Source organism: Engystomops pustulosus, chromosome 8, assembly GCF_040894005.1.
Source record: "Engystomops pustulosus chromosome 8, aEngPut4.maternal, whole genome shotgun sequence".
NCBI lineage: Eukaryota > Metazoa > Chordata > Amphibia > Anura > Leptodactylidae > Engystomops > Engystomops pustulosus.
In genome coordinates this window covers 125,370,735-125,389,328 of record NC_092418.1, presented here as the reverse complement: position 1 = coordinate 125,389,328, position 18,594 = coordinate 125,370,735, and the positions used below count along the sequence as shown (strand labels likewise).

Sequence of the window (18,594 nt, the reverse complement as noted above, 5' to 3'; positions counted from 1 at the left end):
CAGAAGGTAAGTAATGGGTTAATATAATCGGCATGGATGATGCCGGCGCCGTGGGCTGAGGACAGTGATTGTGGTTGTCATTCCTGTCTTTTAGCGCTGGGTAATAACTCTGCTATCAGTAGGACAAAGGTCTCGTCTCTTGTGTGTGTGAGGAGGGTTCGTGGTGCAGTCAAAAAAAACATCTGAACCCATCTGTCCGGTAACAATCCAATGTCTAGTATTAGGCAGAGAATAAGTGTTATACAGACCTGCTAAAGGGGGGCACCGACAGCTCAGCATCACCTCAACACATTGGGGCTCATTTACTAAGGGCCCGATTCGCGTTTTCCCGACGTGTTACCCGAATATTTCCGATTTGCGACGATTTCCCCTGAATTGCCCCGGGTTTTTGGCGCACGCGATCAGATTGTGGTGTATCAGCGCTGGCATGCACGCGACGGAAATCGGGGGCGTGGCCGAACTAAAACCCGACGGATTCGGAAAAACCGCCGCATTTAAAAAAAAAAAGTGTTGCGAAACTTGAACTTACCTTCACTAGGTATAGGCTGGTGAATTTCCAGCGGGCCTGGGGGAAATTCAGCGCAGCAGCGACATCTAGTGGACGTCGGAGGGACCGCCTTAATGAATCCCGGCCGGACCCGAATCCTCCGCAGAGAACGCACCGCAAGATCGCGAATGGACCGGGTAAGTAAATCTGCCCCATTGTATCCACCGGGTTACTCCTATGTGTAGCCAAGACTTATACAAATGTATCACTAATGTCTGATGTGTTTTATTACCTGATTGTAGAAGTTTATCTACATCTTTGTTTCTGCCATAGTGAAAGATCTCTAGTTACAGCAAAAGCAGCAAGAGACTAGCGATGACTATGGAGAAAATACTAGGCAGCTACAGGGAGCAGATAAGAGGGGATAATAACCTGTGACATCATCTATTGTCAGTAGTGATGTAATGATGGGTCAGTGTTATCTATATAGAGGTCATTGTACAGGGAGGGGGAGGGGATAAGCTGTGACATCATCTATTGTCAGTAGTGATGTAATGATGGGTCAGTGTTATCTATATAGAGGTCATTGTACAGGGAGGGGGAGGAGATAAGCTGTGACATCATCTATTGTCAGGAGTGATGTAATGATGGGTCAGTGTTATCTATATAGAAAACATTGTACAGGAGGGGGAGGAGATAAGCTGTGACATCATCTATTGTCAGTAGTGATGTAATGATGGGTCAGTGTTATCTATATAGAGGTCATTGTACTGTGAGGGGGAGGAGATAAGCTGCTACATCATCTATTGTCAGTAGTGATGTAAAGATGGGTCAGTGTTATCTATATAGAGGTCATTGTACAGGGAGGAGGAGGAGATAAGCTGTGACATCATCTATTGTCAGTAGTGATGTAATGATGGGTCAGTGTTATCTATATAGAGGTCATTGTACAGGGAGGGGAGGGGATAAGCTGTGACATCATCTATTGTCAGTAGTGATGTAATGATGGGTCAGTGTTATCTATATAGAGGTTATTGTACAGGGAGGGGGAGGAGATAAGCTGTGACATCATCTATTGTCAGTAGTGATGTAATGATGGGTCAGTGTTATCTATATAGAGGTCATTGTACAGGGAGGGGGAGGAGATAAGCTGTGACATCATCTATTGTCAGTAGTGATGTAATGATGGGTCAGTGTTATCTATATAGAGGTCATTGCAAAGGGAGGAGGAGATAAGCTGTGACATCATCTATTGTCAGTAGTGATGTAATGATGGGTCAGTGTTATCTATATAGAGGACATTGTACAGGGAGGGGGAGGAGATAAGCTGTGACATCATCTATTGTCAGTAGTGATGTAATGATGGGTCAGTGTTATCTATATAGAGGTCATTGTACAGGGAGGGGGAGGAGATAAGCTGTGACATCATCTATTGTCAGTAGTGATGTAATGATGGGTCAGTGTTATCTATATAGAGATCATTGTACAGGGAGGGGAAGGAGATAAGCTGTGACATCATCTATTGTCAGTAGTGATGTAATGATGGGTCAGTGTTATCTATATAGAGGACATTGTACAGGGAGGGGGAGGAGATAAGCTGTGACATCATCTATTGTCAGTAGTGATGTAATGATGGGTCAGTGTTATCTATATAGAGGTCATTGTACAGGGAGGGGGAGGAGATAAGCTGTGACATCATCTATTGTCAGTAGTGATGTAATGATGGGTCAGTATTATCTTTATAGAGGTCATTGTACAGGAGGGGGAGGAGATAAGCTGTGACATCATCTATTGTCAGTAGTGATGTAATGATGGGTCAGTGTTATATATATAGAGGTCATTGTACATGGAGGAGGGAGTAGATAAGCTGTGACATCATCTATTGTCAGTAGTGATGTAATGATGGGTCAGTGTTATCTATATAGAGGTCATTGTACAGGGAGGGGAAGATATAAGCTGTGACATCATCTATTGTCAGTAGTGATGTAATGATAGGTCAGTGTTATCTATATAGAGGTCTTTGTACAGGGAGGGGGGAGGAGATAAGCTGTGACATCTTCTATTGTCAGTAGTTATGTAATGATGGGTCAGTGTTATCTATATAGAGGTCATTGTACAGGGAGGGGGAGGGGATAAGCTGTGACATTATCTATTGTCAGTAGTGATATAATGATGGGGCAGTGTTATCTAGATAGAGGTTATTGTACAGGAGGGGGAGGAGATAAGCTGTGACATCTTCTATTGTCAGTAGTGATGTAATGATGGGTCAGTGTTATATATATATATAGGTCATTGTACAGGGAGGAGAAGATAATCTGTGACATCATCTATTGTCAGTAGTGATGTAATGATGGGTCAGTGTTATCTATATAGAGGTCATTGTACAGGGAGGAGGAGGAGATAAGCTGTGACATCACCTATTGTCAGTAGTGATGTAATGATGGGTCAGTGTTATCTATATAGAGGTCATTGTACAGGGAGGAGGAGGGGATAAGCTGTGACATCATCTATTGTCAGTAGTGATGTATGATGGGTCAGTGTTATCTATATAGAGGTCATTGTACAGGGAGGGGAAGATATAAGCTATGACATCATCTATTGTCAGTAGTGATGTAATGATGGGTCAGTGTTATCTATATAGAGGTCATTGTACAGGAGGGGGAGGAGATAAGCTGTGACATCATCTATTGTCAGTAGTGATGTATGATGGGTCAGTGTTATCTATATAGAGGTCATTGTACAGGGAGGAGGAGGGGATAAGCTGTGACATCATCTATTGTCAGTAGTGATGTAATGATGGGTCAGTGTTATCTATATAGAGGTCATTGTACAGGGAGGAGGAGGGGATAAGCTGTGACATCATCTATTGTCAGTAGTGATGTATGATGGGTCAGTGTTATCTATATAGAGGTCATTGTACAGGGAGGGGAAGATATAAGCTATGACATCATCTATTGTCAGTAGTGATGTAATGACGGGTCAGTGTTATCTATATAGAGGTCTTTGTACAGGGAGGAGGAGGAGATAAGCTGTGACATCATCTATTGTCAGTAGTGATGTAATGATGGGTCAGTATTATCTTTATAGAGGTCATTGTACAGGAGGGGAAGATATAAGCTGTGACATCATCTATTGTCAGTAGTGATGTAATGATGGGTCAGTGTTATCTATATAGAGGTCATTGTACAGGGAGGAGGAGGAGATAAGCTGTGACATCACCTATTGTCAGTAGTGATGTAATGATGGGTCAGTGTTATCTATATAGAGGTCATTGTACAGGGAGGAGGAGGGGATAAGCTGTGACATCATCTATTGTCAGTAGTGATGTAATGATGGGTCAGTGTTATCTATATAGAGGTCATTGTACAGGGAGGAGGAGGGGATAAGCTGTGACATCATCTATTGTCAGTAGTGATGTAATGATGGGTCAGTGTTATCTATATAGAGGTCATTGTACAGGGAGGAGGAGGGGATAAGCTGTGACATCATCTATTGTCAGTAGTGATGTATGATGGGTCAGTGTTATCTATATAGAGGTCATTGTACAGGGAGGGGGAGGAGATAAGCTGTGACATCATCTATTGTCAGTAGTGATGTAATGATGGGTCAGTGTTATCTATATAGAGGTCATTGTACGGGAGGGGGAGGGGATAAGCTGTGACATCATCTATTGTCAGTAGTGATGTAATGATGGGTCAGTGTTATCTATATAGAGGTCATGGTACAGGGAGGGGGAGGAGATAAGCTGTGACATAACCTATTGTCAGTAGTGATGTAATGATGGGTCAGTGTTATCTATATAGAGGTCATGGTACAGGGAGGGGGAGGAGATAAGCTGTGACATCATCTATTGTCAGTAGTGATGTAATGATGGGTCAGTGTTATCTATATAGAGGTAATTGTACAGGGAGGGGGAGGAGATGAGCTGTGACATCATCTATTGTCAGTAGTGATGTAATGATGGGTCAGTGTTATCTATATAGAGGTCATTGTACAGGGAGGGGGAGGGGATAAGCTGTGACATCATCTATTGTCAGTAGTGATGTAATGAGGGGTCAGTGTTATCTATATAGAGGTCATTGTACAGGAAGGGGGAGGAGATAAGCTGTGACATCATCTATTGTCAGTAGTGATGTAGTGATGGGTCAGTGTTATCTATATCGAGGTCATTGTACAGGGAGGAGGAGGAGATAAGCTGTGACATCTTCTATTGCCAGTAGTGATGTAGTGATGGGTCAGTGTTATCTATATAGAGGTCATTGCACAGGGAGGGGGCGGGGATATGCTGTTACATCATCTATTGTCAGTAGTGATGTAATGATGGGTCAGTGTTATCTATATGGAGGTCATTGCACAGGGAGGGGGCAGGGATAAGCTGTGACATCATCTATTGTCAGTAGTGATGTAGTGATGGGTCAGTGTCATCTATATAGAGGTCATTGTACAGGAGGGAGAGGGGATAAGCTGTGACATCATCTATTGTCAGTAGTGATGTAATGATGGGTCAGTGTTATCTATATAGAGGTCATTGTACAGGGAAGGGGGGAGGGGATAAGCTGTGACATCATCTATTGTCAGTACTGATGTAATGATGGGTCAGTGTTATCTATATAGAGGTCATTGTACAGGGAGGAGGAGATAAGCTGTGACATCATCTATTGTCAGTAGTGATGTAATGATGGGTCAGTGTTATCTATATAGAGGTCATTGTACAGGGAGGGGGAGGAGATAAGCTGTGACATCATCTATTGTCAGTAGTGATGGGTCAGTGTTATCTATATCGAGGTCATTGTACAGGGAGGGGGAGGAGATAAGCTGTGACATCATCTATTGTCAGTAGTGATGTAGTGATGGATCAGTGTTATCTATATAGAGGTCATTGTACAGGAGTGGGAGGGGATAAGCTGTGACATCATCTATTGTCAGTAGTGATGTAATGAGGGGTCAGTGTTATCTATATAGAGGTCATTGCACAGGGAGAGGGAAGAGATAAGCTGTGACATCATCTATTGTCAGTAGTGATGTAGTGATGGGTCAGTGTTATCTATATAGAGATCATTGTACAGGGAGGAGGAGGAGATATTCTGTGACATCATCTATTGTCAGTAGTGATGTAATGATGGGTCAGTGTTATCTATATAGAGGCCATTGTACAGGGAGGGGAAGGAGATAAGCTGTGACATCATCTATTGTCAGTAGTGGTGTAATGATGGGTCAGTGTTATCTATATAGAGGTCATTGTACAGGGAGGGGGAGGGGATAAGCTGTGACATCATCTATTGTCAGTAGTGATGTAATGATGAGTCAGTGTTATCTATATAGAGGTCATTGTACAGGGAGGAGGAGGGGATAAGCTGTGACATCATCTATTGTCAGTAGTGATGTAATGATGGGTCAGTTTTATCTATATAGAGGTCATTGTACAGGGAGGGGGAGGAGATAAGCTGTGACATCATCTATTGTCAGTAGTGATGTAATGATGGGTCAGTGTCATCTATATAGAGGTCATTGTACAGGGAGGAGGAGGAGATAAGCTGTGACATCATCTATTGTCAGTAGTGATGTAATGATGGGTCAGTGTTATCTATATAGAGGTCATTGTACAGGGAGGAGGAGGAGATAAGCTGTGACATCATCTATTGTCAGTAGTGATGTAATGATGGGTCAGTGTTATCTATATAGAGGTCATTGTACAGGGAGGGGGAGGAGATAAGCTGTGACATCATCCATTGTCAGTAGTGATGTAATGATGGGTCAGTGTTATCCATATAGAGGTCATTGTACAGGGAGGGGGAGGGGATAAGCTGTGACATCATCTATTGTCAGTAGTGATGTAATGATGGGTCAGTGTTATCTATATAGAGGTCATTGTACAGAGAGGGGGAGGAGATAAGCTGTGACATCATCTATTGTCAGTAGTGATGTAATGATGGGTCAGTGTTATCTATATAGAGGTCATTGTACAGGGAGGGGGAGGAGATAAGCTGTGACATCATCTATTGTCAGTAGTGATGTAATGATGGGTCAGTGTTATCTATATAGAGGTCATTGTACAGGGAGGGGGAGGAGATAAGCTGTGACATCATCTATTGTCAGTAGTGATGTAATGATGGGTCAGTGTTATCTATATAGAGGTCATTGTACAGGGAGGGGGAGGAGATAAGCCGTGACATCATCTATTGTCAGTAATGATGTAGTGGTGGGTTAGTGTTATCTATATAGAGGTCATTGTACAGGGAGGGGGAGGAGATAAGCTGTGACATCATCTATTGTCAGTAGTGATGTAATGATGGGTCAGTGTTATCTATATAGAGGTCATTGTACAGGGAGGGGGAGGAGATAAGCTGTGACATCATCTATTGTCAGTAGTGATGTAATGATGGGTCAGTGTTATCTATATAGAGGTCATTGTACAGGAGGGGGAGGAGATAAGCTGTGACATCATCTATTGTCAGTAGTGATGTAATGATGGGTCAGTGTTATCTATATAGAGGTCATTGTACAGGGAGGGGGAGGAGATAAGCTGTGACATCATCTATTGTCAGTGGTGATGTAATGATGGGTCAGTGTTATCTATATAGAGGTCATTGTACAGGGAGGGGGAGGAGATAAGCTGTGACATCATCTATTGTCAGTGGTGATGTAATGATGGGTCAGTGTTATCTATATAGAGGTCATTGTACAGGAGGGGGAGGGGATAAGCTGTGACATCATCTATTGTCAGTAGTGATGTAATGATGGGTCAGTGTTATCTATATAGAGGTCATTGTACAGGAGGGAGAGGAGATAAGCTGTGACATCATCTATTGTCAGTAGTGATGTAATGATGGGTCACTGTTATCTATATAGAGGTCATTGTACAGGGAGGGGGAGGAGATAAGCTGTGACATCATCTATTGTCAGTAGTGATGTAATGATGGGTCAGTGTTATCTATATAGAGGTCATTGTACAGCGATGGGGAGGAGATAAGCTGTGACATCATCTATTGTCAGTAGTGATGTAATGATGGGTCAGGGTTATCTATATAGAGGTCATTGTACAGGGAGGGGGAGGGGATAAGCTGTGACATCATCTATTGTCAGTAGTGATGTAATGATAGGTCAGTTTTATCTATATAGAGGTCATTGTACAGGGAGGAGGAGGAGGAGATAAGCTGTGACATCATCTGTTGTCAGTAGTGATGTAATGATGGGTCAGTGTTATCTATATAGAGGTCATTGTACAGGAGGGGGAGGAGATAAGCTGTGACATCATCTATTGTCAGTAGTGATATAATGATGGGTTAGTGTTATCTATATAGAGGTCATTGTACAGGGAGGAGGAGATAAGCTGTGACATCATCTATTGTCAGTAGTGATGTAATGATGGGTCAGTGTTATCTATATAGAGGTCATTGTACAGGGAGGAGGAGATAAGCTGTGACATCATCTATTGTCAGTAGTGATGTAATGATGGGTCAGTGTTATCTATATAGAGGTCATTGTACAGGGAGGAGGAGATAAGCTGTGACATCATCTAGTGTCAGTAGTGATGTAATGATGGGTCAGTGTTATCTATATAGAGGTCACTGTACAGGGGGGAGGAGATAAGCTGTGACATCATCTATTGTCAGTAATGATGTAGTGGTGGGTTAGTGTTATCTATATAGAGGTCATTGTATTGTGTGATGAGACTTTTCCTCCATGTTATTGTGTTGCTGGTTATTTGCTTGTTGTTTGTTGTGTATTCGCCTTTCCTCTCCTTTTTCCGGTGTATTTCCTTATATTTCTTGTGCCGGATGAAGGAATCTTAACATTTTCAATGATGATTTAGTTCCAACAAACAGCGTTTAGAAGCCAAATAACAATTATACAAATAGATGCAGGAAATTTCCCTTTGGGGTAAACGAAATATGTGACAATTTGAATTATCGCCAAAGTAATATCAACAAAGTTTCGTCTCATTGTGCGGCTCGTTCCGGCGGCTCCAGTAAATCATTATGGGCAGAACGCTCCGCACTTCGCTCGCACGTCCCTTGTGTTGGCGGCCGCGCTCTTCGTGTCTCCATTCTCTGGTTGGGCTTTAGTTTACATTTGTCGGATAAATTCTACAATTATCATTTCGGGTCATTGAGTAACGAGCGGATAGTAAACACCTGCCGCAGACATCGGATCAGAACTCAGACTAATATTAATCAGTGCAGACGGTGAATGTCCTGCTGATGACTTAGAGGAGACGTCTACATTTAGGGATTAATACTCTGTATCCTAATTGTAGATCTGGTGCCTAGTGAGAAATGTGCAGCTTCCTACCTGGACAATGACTTCTTCTTCCATGTTCTAGGACTTTCTAACTAGAGCTGATCGGACGGTCAGGTCCCGGTTCGGTGTTGGGGTTTCCCCATCTCTACTGATAACCTATGGAGCCAATGCACACACCCTGCAGTTAAGCCCAATTAGTAGCAAACCAAGATTATTTCAAGGGATTGTTCAGTGACCACGTTAGCCCTGTCCACAGTGTCAGTGATGGGTCAGTGATTGCACCCCAAAAGAATGTAATGGCCAATAGCATGAAGCCTCTCCAGTCACTGTCTATGGTACTGACGAGGGAGTCAAGGATGTGTGACTGGTTTCTCTACTCATCTGGGGTCTCATGATCCGTGAAGTTCATTGTGTTCCCACAAATATCTATTACAGAGTTGTCCAATCCTATTCTCCTGATTTGACCACATCCTTACATAGACCAGGTCCACCTGCCCCTCACTTAGGCTTCCATGAAAGGGCTGAACCTGTGCTGACCTCGGCTTGTCCATAGGTCACGTCCCCATCTGTCCCTTCAGTTCCCATCACTGAGGTCTTCTTCCATTAGAGCAGGACTACTCCTAATTTATGACCCACTAGGTTCCTCGCAGAGAAGTCCAGATTTCCATCCATGGATGAAATGGGACAAACCTTGGGATCACAATGAGCCAATTCCTTCCATTCATTGAATAATCTCACCACCAGTGTTGTATGAACCCAAACCACAAAGTCTGATTTTGTTCCAAGCTTTTCCTGATTGGGTCCCTCTTAACCCGATACCAAACTTCTTCAGGTCTGGATCCGATACGTCTGAATCCCCTCCCACTGGTAGCGTCTATGATCGGAGCAATCACTGACGTCATCGATTCCGTGCAGCCTTGGTGAATTAATGCTTTAAACAGCTAACACCCGCCATTGTTGGGGTTACTGGTGGGGGTTCGGATTTGGGACTTGGCCAAACTCTAATTTTGCTTGGTTCGCTCATCACTACTTGGGACGCCACTTGAATGTTTGGCATTTGAGCCAATACTGTCCAATATACACAAATTAGACAATATATTTATAAATTACTTATAAAACAATGAAACTATAAAATGCAGTTAATGGAAGCCCATCACCAGGGACCTCATTTTCACTAATTGCATGTTACAGAAGCCAATTACAGCTGCATTTCACATCTTTCTGCTTTCTCTAAGCATTTGCATTACAATATAATTGTGTGTTATAACTTACCTTGCACCCTGACACCCTGACATCCTCTGTGCAGTCCCAGGGGTTGGGCTTTGGTTTGGAGGCATTTCAAAAAACATTTGACTTGTCTGTGCTGCAAACTCCTCAGCTCTCAGCCCCCACCTTTGTGCTCCTGTACAGCTCCTCCCTCCTGCTCCTTCATATTGCTTACTGCCTTGTGAGATGACATCAATGGGAGAGGGAGAAGTTGTACAGGAGCAGAAAGGTGGGGGCTGAGAGCTGAGGAGTGAGCAGCACAGCCAAGTCACATGTTGTTTTCTGAAATGCATCCAAACCAAAGCCCAAACCCTGGGACTACACAGAGGATTCTGTCAAGGTGCAAGGTAAGTTATAACACACAATAATATTGTAAAGCAAATGCTTATAAAATGCAGAGAGGCAGATGTGCACGGCAGGTGTGATGGGTTCCTGTAACCTGTCTGTAGTGACAATGAGGTCCCTGGTGATGGGTTCCTTTTATGAGAGATGTTCTTGAATTATTTTAAGTATTTAATTAAAGAGACAAGTTCAGGATTAAATTCTATAATAATAATTGTTTAGTTCTGGTATTAGCTGGATATCCTGAAGCTCTAACTACATTTTCCACATCATGTTCTGTTTGGACCCATTTTGGATTGGGTTTCCTTGGTCCCAGCACATTATTGGGGAGTCCATGAAACCTTAGGAAGTAGCCCCTGGTGTTAGCTCTGAGTCCGGTGGGACGGTCCCCCCTGGTGTTAGGTCTGAGTCTGGGTCCCCCTGGTGTTAGGCCTGGGTCCGGTGGGACGGTCCCCCGGGTGTTAGGTCTGGGTCCCCCTGGTGTTAGGTCTGGGTCCGGTGGGACGGTCCCCCTGGTGTTAGGTCTGGGTCCGGTTGGACGGTCCCCCTGGTGTTAGGTCTGGGTCCGGTGGGACGGTCCCCCTGGTGTTAGGTCTGGGTCCGGTGGGACGGTCCCCCCTGGTGTTAGGTCTGGGTCCGGTGGGACGGTCCCCCTGGTGTTAGGTCTGGGTCCGGTGGGACGGTCCCCCCTGGTGTTAGGTCTGGGTCCGGTGGGACGGTCCCCCTGGTGTTAGGTCTGAGTCCGGTGGGACGGTCCCCCTGGTGTTAGGTCTGGGTCCGGTGGGACGGTCCCCCCTGGTGTTAGGTCTGGGTCCGGTGGGACGGTCCCCCTGGTGTTAGGTCTGAGTCTGGGTCCCCCTGGTGTTAGGTCTGGGTCCGGTGGGACGGTCCCCCTGGTGTTAGGTCTGGGTCCGGTGGGACGGTCCCCCTGGTGTTAGGTCTGGGTCCGGTGGGACGGTCCCCCTGGTGTTAGGTCTGGGTCCGGTGGGACGGTCCCCCCTGGTGTTAGGTCTGAGTCTGGGTCCCCCTGGTGTTAGGTCTGGGTCCGGTGGGACGGTCCCCCTGGTGTTAGGTCTGAGTCCGGTGGGACGGTCCCCCTGGTGTTAGGTCTGGGTCCGGTGGGACGGTCCCCCCTGGTGTTAGGTCTGAGTCTGGGTCCCCCTGGTGTTAGGTCTGGGTCCGGTTGGACGGTCCCCCTGGTGTTAGGTCTGAGTCCGGTGGGACGGTCCCCCTGGTGTTAGGTCTGAGTCCGGTGGGACGGTCCCCCTGGTGTTAGGTCTGGGTCCGGTGGGACGGTCCCCCTGGTGTTGGGTCTGAGTCTGGGTCCCCCTGGTGTTAGGTCTGGGTCCGGTGGGACGGTCCCCCTGGTGTTAGGTCTGAGTCCGGTGGGACGGTCCCCCTGGTGTTAGGTCTGGGTCCGGTGGGACGGTTCCCCCTGGTTTGGACACTTATATACTGACCCTGACTTATGACTTTCTTACACTTCTTGATATCTTTTTTTTTTGTTACAGATGTAAGACTAAAGTTTATGCGGATGAACTTCCCAACACGAGTATAGTAATAGTGTTCCACAACGAGGCCTGGAGCACGCTGCTGCGCACCGTCCACAGCGTCATCAATCGATCGCCGCACCATCTCTTATCCGAAATCATTTTGGTTGATGATGCAAGTGAACGAGGTAAAACTGCGACATCGGCCTCATCCATCAGTCTATTGGTGTGGAAAACAATCACCAATAGTCACGAGTCATTTTCTTATTGAATTGTGTGATTTCTTGTAGAAGTTACTAATAATAATAATAATAATAATAATTGCCTCTTAATTCATGTACATACAGTATATCTCTTAGCGTGTCCGGTGTCGGCTTTTGAAAGACAATCGTAGCGGGAGAAAGATTCTTGTATCTGGCCCAGAACCGGGGATTTACCACGTAGAAAAGAGAAAACCTCGAGCATCCGAGTAAAACTGATATGAGGCAATTGAGGGGCATGGCTTATAGATGCGGCCGGTGTCCTCCTTCATGTAGAGGAGAGGAGACTGAACCGGGATGATTGGGGCATCTGGTTCACTTTATTAACATCATAGCGACGCGTTTTGGTTTTGGAACTCAAATCGTCATCAGGCATCACAAATATCAGTGCACGAGTGAATATCAATACATTAATAGCCGGGGAAGTAACCAGACCTGGAGGCAGATCCTGTGGACACATTGGGGGTCATCTACTAAGGGCCCAAATCGCGTTTTCCGTCGTGTTTCCAGAATATTACCGTTTTGCTCCGAATTGCCCCGTTTTGGCGCACGCGATCGGATTGTGGTGCATCGGCGCCGGCATGCACACGACGGAAATGGGGGGGGGGCATGGCTGTCGGAAAACCCGACGGATTTGGAAAAAACGCAGTATTTAATAAAAAAAAAAACGGTGAACTCCAGTGCACTCCGATGGACTTCAGCGCAGCAGCGACACCTGGTGGACATCGGGCGCACGACCTTAGCTAATCGCTGGAAGATCCGAATCAGCGTCGGAGAACGCACCGCTGGATCGCGAATGGACCGGGTAAGTAAATCTGCCCCAATGTCTTCACTGACCCACAAAGTAAACAATGTCAAGCGACCAGTGTCACATCTTATCCTAATATTTCATTGTTGGCAGTAAAGTATCAGCATCGGATAAAGTGCGAATTCTCTGTAAGGAGACAGAAAGGTTCTCAATGTCTCTTTGTGCCCGAAGGTAAATTTTTTTTTTCTTTTCCTTTACAGATTTTCTGAAGACGCCATTAGAAATTTATGTCAAGCAATTGGAAGTTCCTGTCAAAATTTTGCGGATGGAGCAGCGATCGGGGCTGATCCGGGCGCGTCTGAGAGGAGCGAATATTTCCAGGGGTCAAGTGATCACTTTCCTGGATGCGCACTGTGAATGCACGGTGGGATGGCTGGAGCCTCTACTAGCGAGGATCAGAGAGGACAGGTTTGTGGAGTGTCTTAAACGTGAATCCTGAGTCTCATACTTGTTGATAATTTATACCACAATATTTGTCACCATGTTTCTTCCCGAGTGCTGGAGCAGCGGATAGAAGCCGAGTCTCATGACCTTTCCCTGGAGATAGATCATTTCCAATCATACTGGGAAATCCCTTCAAAGGCTCCGATTTCTCACGTCATGCAGAAGAAAGCTGAGGACACATCACAACCACATGGACAGACACATATAGTGGGAGCTTTCTCATACACCCCTGCCCCGGCACATGATAGCGGCCACACCTGCACCCCTGCACACCTGTGGCACCGCAACGCTCCTCACACGGGAAACATATTGGACATGTCCCATCCTTCTCCGTGTTACGGTCCATACTTAATGCATTCAATACCAATGCCTAGAGGAAGCGACGGCGAAACGCGCGTCGGGGTGCTGTGGCGGTGGTCAGACTTACTACCTCAACAATTGTTGGCTGTTCATTACACCCTGGTGGGTAATACTATTGGTTATAGCCTGTATATACTGGTGTTTGCAACTTTGGATGTACTTTACATGTACTGCATTATTCATGACCACCGCCACATCTTTTGTGGTTTTTATGTGTGTTTTTTAACTGTAGGTTTTTTTTTTGATGACCGATTTAATAAAGCTATATTTGAATTTTGAATTAGTTATGTTTGGTTACTGAGGCATCCTATATACTCCCATTGGTATTGCTTGTTTATTTGTCAGTAGTAGGATAGTACATAGGTGACTGGGATATCTTATGTTGGTATTCATCATACTTAATGCATTGCTATGGATTGGTCACCCCCCACCCCCACTCCTCTCCATCATGGCGGACGGGTGAGAAAAGACACCACATTTAGGGACATGGGTCAGGAGGAGGTTTGTGTCTCCTGACCCATGTACACTACACTATAGGCAAATACTCACTCATAATGTGTTGATGGGCAGACCCAAACCCAAAAGTTTGCCAGTTTTGGTGTTCCGGCTCCCCCCCGCAGCTGGAAAGTCCCCCCCGGATTGTCTTTCTCTGACTAGGTCACGGCTTTGCTGTGGCATTTATAGGGTAAGCCCCGGGATTGGTTCGAGCATCAAACTTGGCTGGAATTAGTTTGGGTTCCTGAACCTGAACTTGGTGAATGTGATCAGACGCTTGTCCCTAATTACAATGTATCTTTGTGTCGCCTCCTAGTGTCTGCTCTGTGTCCTGCAGGGGGATGCAGGGGGTCAGACTAACACCTTGTGCCGCTCCATTACAGACTAGAACTTTAAGGAGTTGTCAATCCTTTTGTAATCTTTGCACAAGCCGTTAATATCCCGGAAGTGCAGCGTCTCCGTATAGATTATTCCGCTTTCAGTATCGCTGCATTCAGTTTACTATCATCTACTTTATGTAAATTCCAGCTGCCTGTGTGATGGGAGACCTGATGAGAAGGAGCCGTCCCTGTGTGTCCATGTAGGGGGCAGATAAGACCCCCATGTGGCCCGGGGCTGTAGGAATATTACGGCCCCTACAAGTCTGGGGTCACTCCCTACATCTGGTGCCAGAATCAGCTTCTTGGGGAATGGAGGACGCGTCCCTTCTGCTGCTTTCACTCTGCACTTTCAGGACCTTTTGAGGACCTTCTAAGGTCCTGATTGAGAGCAGGAACAGATGTGGAAGATTTCATGGGTGAAATATCAGTATATAATTTGGGTGGTTTGGGGCCCCCTAGAAGGCTTGTGCCCCGGGGTACGGCCACTACTGATTAGGAGGCGCCAGCATGATGGGGTATTGGGGCTGGGGGGAGGGGCGGGTGACACTTTATAGATCATCATGCATCCATGACGTCGCTGGTGGAGCGCGATGGGTTGTAGTATAATCACAGATGTCACAGGAAGTCGCTTCATTGTCTCCGGTGGTAAATATTTCTTTCCCCGCACAATGAGCTCATTGACATCAGTCCTCGCTCTGCCGGAGCTTCACCCCCCGTAACAGATACAAACGGGTCCATCATCTGGAAAGACTCAGAGACTATTGTGAGAGGAAGGAATATCAGCTTCATGTGATCCACAGGTCATTATCTAGGAAGGGGTTAACCTAGACTCCATACTGTCCATGGAAAGCTAATTCACCTAAAGGAAATCAACCATCAAAATCCACAAGAACCAGGGGGACTTACTCCTAGATCCAGGGGGACTTACTCCTAGATCCAGGGGGACTTACTCCTAGATCCAGGGGGACTTACTCCTAGATCCAGGGGGACTTACTCCTAGATCCAGGGGGACTTACTCCTAGATCCAGGGGGACTTACTCCTAGATCCAGGGGGACTTACTCCTAGATCCAGGGGGACTTACTCCTAGATCCAGGGGGACTTACTCCTAGATCCAGGGGGACTTACTCCTAGATCCAGGGGACTGTGATAATCTTCTTGTATGTGGCATTCACGGCCTCCTTCCTATTAAAACAATAACATTATGCTAATGAGCCCCAGAGGCGTCCTGGGGGTGTTACCATGCCCCCTCAGATTCACAGGCTGCTACACTGTCTCACCCTTCCCCTGCTCCCTCAACATCCTCCTCCCTCTGACTCCTGTACTCACTGCAGCAGAGGAAATGTCAGAACACAGTGGGAGAGGGAAGGGTCTTCTGCAAAGTGTAACAGCCTGTGAATCTACAACATGGAGGGGCTCTGGTAACACCCCCCCAGAACACTTCTGAGAGGAGACCATGAATAACCCATATAAGAAGATCCCACAGTCCCGGTGCCTGGATCTAGGAATAATGTCCCCGGTGCCTGGATCTGTGGGTAATGTCCCCAGTTATCAGGATGGATTGTGATGGGAGATTTCCTTAAATCTTAAAAAATAAGGGACCCAATGCACAGAATTAGGAGACAATCCGCACCTCGCGCTCACACATTAGATTTCGGCAGCTCAGGTCACATGACAGATAGAAAAACTTTTTACAAAAATAAGAATCTTCTGCCTTGTGGTTTTGTGTGGTCCCGCAGCAGGAATCGGATATCTGCTGCGGATCTGATGATACATCTGAGGGCGGACTATGAGAGTGACATGAGGCTCTGGGGTCAGGGGTGAATAATCGCTGTGAGATGCGGTGACGGCCACAGAAATGAGGACAAACAATGGATGTTATGAGCAGTAATGACTCCTAGAAGCAGGAATGTGACGCGTCTCTGGAACAAGTTCTCATTTGTTTTCTCCGGTTTCATATTTTTGTCTCCAGGAAAACGGTGGTTTGTCCAATAATCGATGTAATAAGCGACGACACGTTTGAGTACATGGCCGGATCAGACATGACTTACGGAGGATTTAATTGGAAATTGAATTTTCGCTGGTATCCAGTTCCCCAGAGAGAGATGGACAGGAGGAAAGGAGACCGAACGCTGCCAGTAAGGTAAGTGCTCGAAACCTTGTCAGACGCGCGGCCGCCGACAAGAGTCGATACAAATAATAAAAACAAAGACTAAAAAATCCAATAAAGGAAAGAAAATGACAAAAACTAACAAATCGTCTTCACTGCAGATTCATAATATCACAGATCAGGTTAAAGGAAATCTACCACCAGGATGAAGGACTGTAAACCAAGAACTTACATGCTGGTGTGTGCCCCGCCCTTCTTTTAACTCCTTATGCCCTTGTTTTTACAATGAGCCAGAGGGGCTCCATAGCTGGAAATAGATTCCGGAGCCCCTCAGGCTCATTTGCATAATTTTTAGGGCTTTTTTTTGTAAAAACAGAGGCAAAAGGAGTTAAAAGAAGAGCGGATCCTGGCAGAGAGGGTGCACACCAATATGGAAGTGCTTGGTTTACAATCCTTCATCCTGGTGGTAGATTTCCTTTTAAGGTGGATTATGTCAGAGAAGTAATGGCAATTGACTCCTAATACCCCCCAAGTCGTGTGTGAGGGGAGGTATATCGTAGGCTATATACATCTATACGCATCTATACGCATCTATACGCATCTATACACATCTATACGCATCTATACGCATCTATACGCATACGTTTTACCATTGGGACGGAGGTCGCATCACAGATCAAAGAACAGAATTGTCTTGCAATCGATTGTCACAATCAGATCTGTAATATCACAAGGGGTTTAGTTCTCCATATATTGTTATTCCGGAACATAAGGACTGGATCCAGGACCTTCAGCTCCGTGTTCAGCACCAGGGACAGTCATGTAGCTGCGCATCACAGGGCACGTTCCTGGTTGTTGTTACATCTTTCTGTCTTTAGAACCATAAGAGATTTTACAGATCTGATTGTGCCAATCGATTCCTTAAACTGCTACACGACGTCTTTCCCATTGGAGAAGCTTTTCCGCTATTCCAGTTGGTGGACAAGTCCAGATGCCGCCCCTTCCCACCGGCACAGGGACATCGCTCCATGTAGATCCAACCTCCGGCCCCACGTGGGAGAGAATGAGGGATGTTATACACAAGGGTCGTCCCAGAAGATCGGCGCTGCGCAGGCGGATTACACGATGATCTGCAGCTTCTTCTCACACGACCGGAGCTCAGAGATAGAGAGAAAAATCCTACAACTAGAAACGGAAAACCTTGTGGTACAGAGATGAGAGAAGAGACCCAATATTTCTGGACTGAATTGTACTTATTCTTTTAGACATGTAATGGCTGGAGCGTGCGTCCTGCTGCTCCACTGAATGTTATGGGAGTGTCAGAGGTTGCTGAGCACAACGCTCATGTATCTCAGATACTCGCACAAACAGAGAATGGGGGGGGGCTGGAGTTATTAAAGGAAATCTCCCATCACAATCCATCCTGATAAACCCGGGACATTACTCATAGATCCCGACACCGGGACTGTGGGATCTTCTTATATTTCTTATCCGTGGTCTCCTGCCTTCTAACATCAACTTTTATAATTATGCTAATGAACCTGAAGGGCTTTGGCTTTGCTACAGAAGCCCCTGGGCTCTGGCCTCACAGTTTGTTACACTGTAGCAGCAGATGCCCCCCTCACCCCAATAATAAATGGAAAAGAAAGGATGACTGGCACCACCTGACACACAGATATAGAGTCACAGTCCACGTCCAGCAGATACAGCCACCCGTTGGGGCAGGTAAAAGGAATCCTGCTGCGGGGTGCACATCCAAGCTTCGCAGAAGGCACAATATGAATATCCACAAGAGGTAAGAAGAGATGGCACTCACCGAACTCAAGCAGCGAAAGCTTTATTAAGGAAGAATTCAGGACAGGGGTGATGCACGCCACGACAGGCGACGGGCCGTTTCGCGCTAGGAAGCGCTT

At 45.9% G+C, this 18,594-nt stretch overlaps 1 protein-coding gene across 3 annotated transcripts in view; it reads left to right on the top strand.

Moving 5' to 3' along the window:
• Positions 1–18,594, top strand: part of GALNT13 (polypeptide N-acetylgalactosaminyltransferase 13) — a 322,291-nt gene that overhangs the window by 152,726 nt on the left and 150,971 nt on the right. For all 3 annotated transcript variants that reach the window (XM_072122492.1, XM_072122489.1, XM_072122491.1), the window contains exons 3-5: positions 11,848–12,014; positions 13,095–13,302; positions 16,544–16,714. In XM_072122492.1, the coding sequence (XP_071978593.1) occupies positions 11,848–12,014; positions 13,095–13,302; positions 16,544–16,714 (546 nt within the window). The remainder of the gene's footprint in view (positions 1–11,847; positions 12,015–13,094; positions 13,303–16,543; positions 16,715–18,594) is intronic.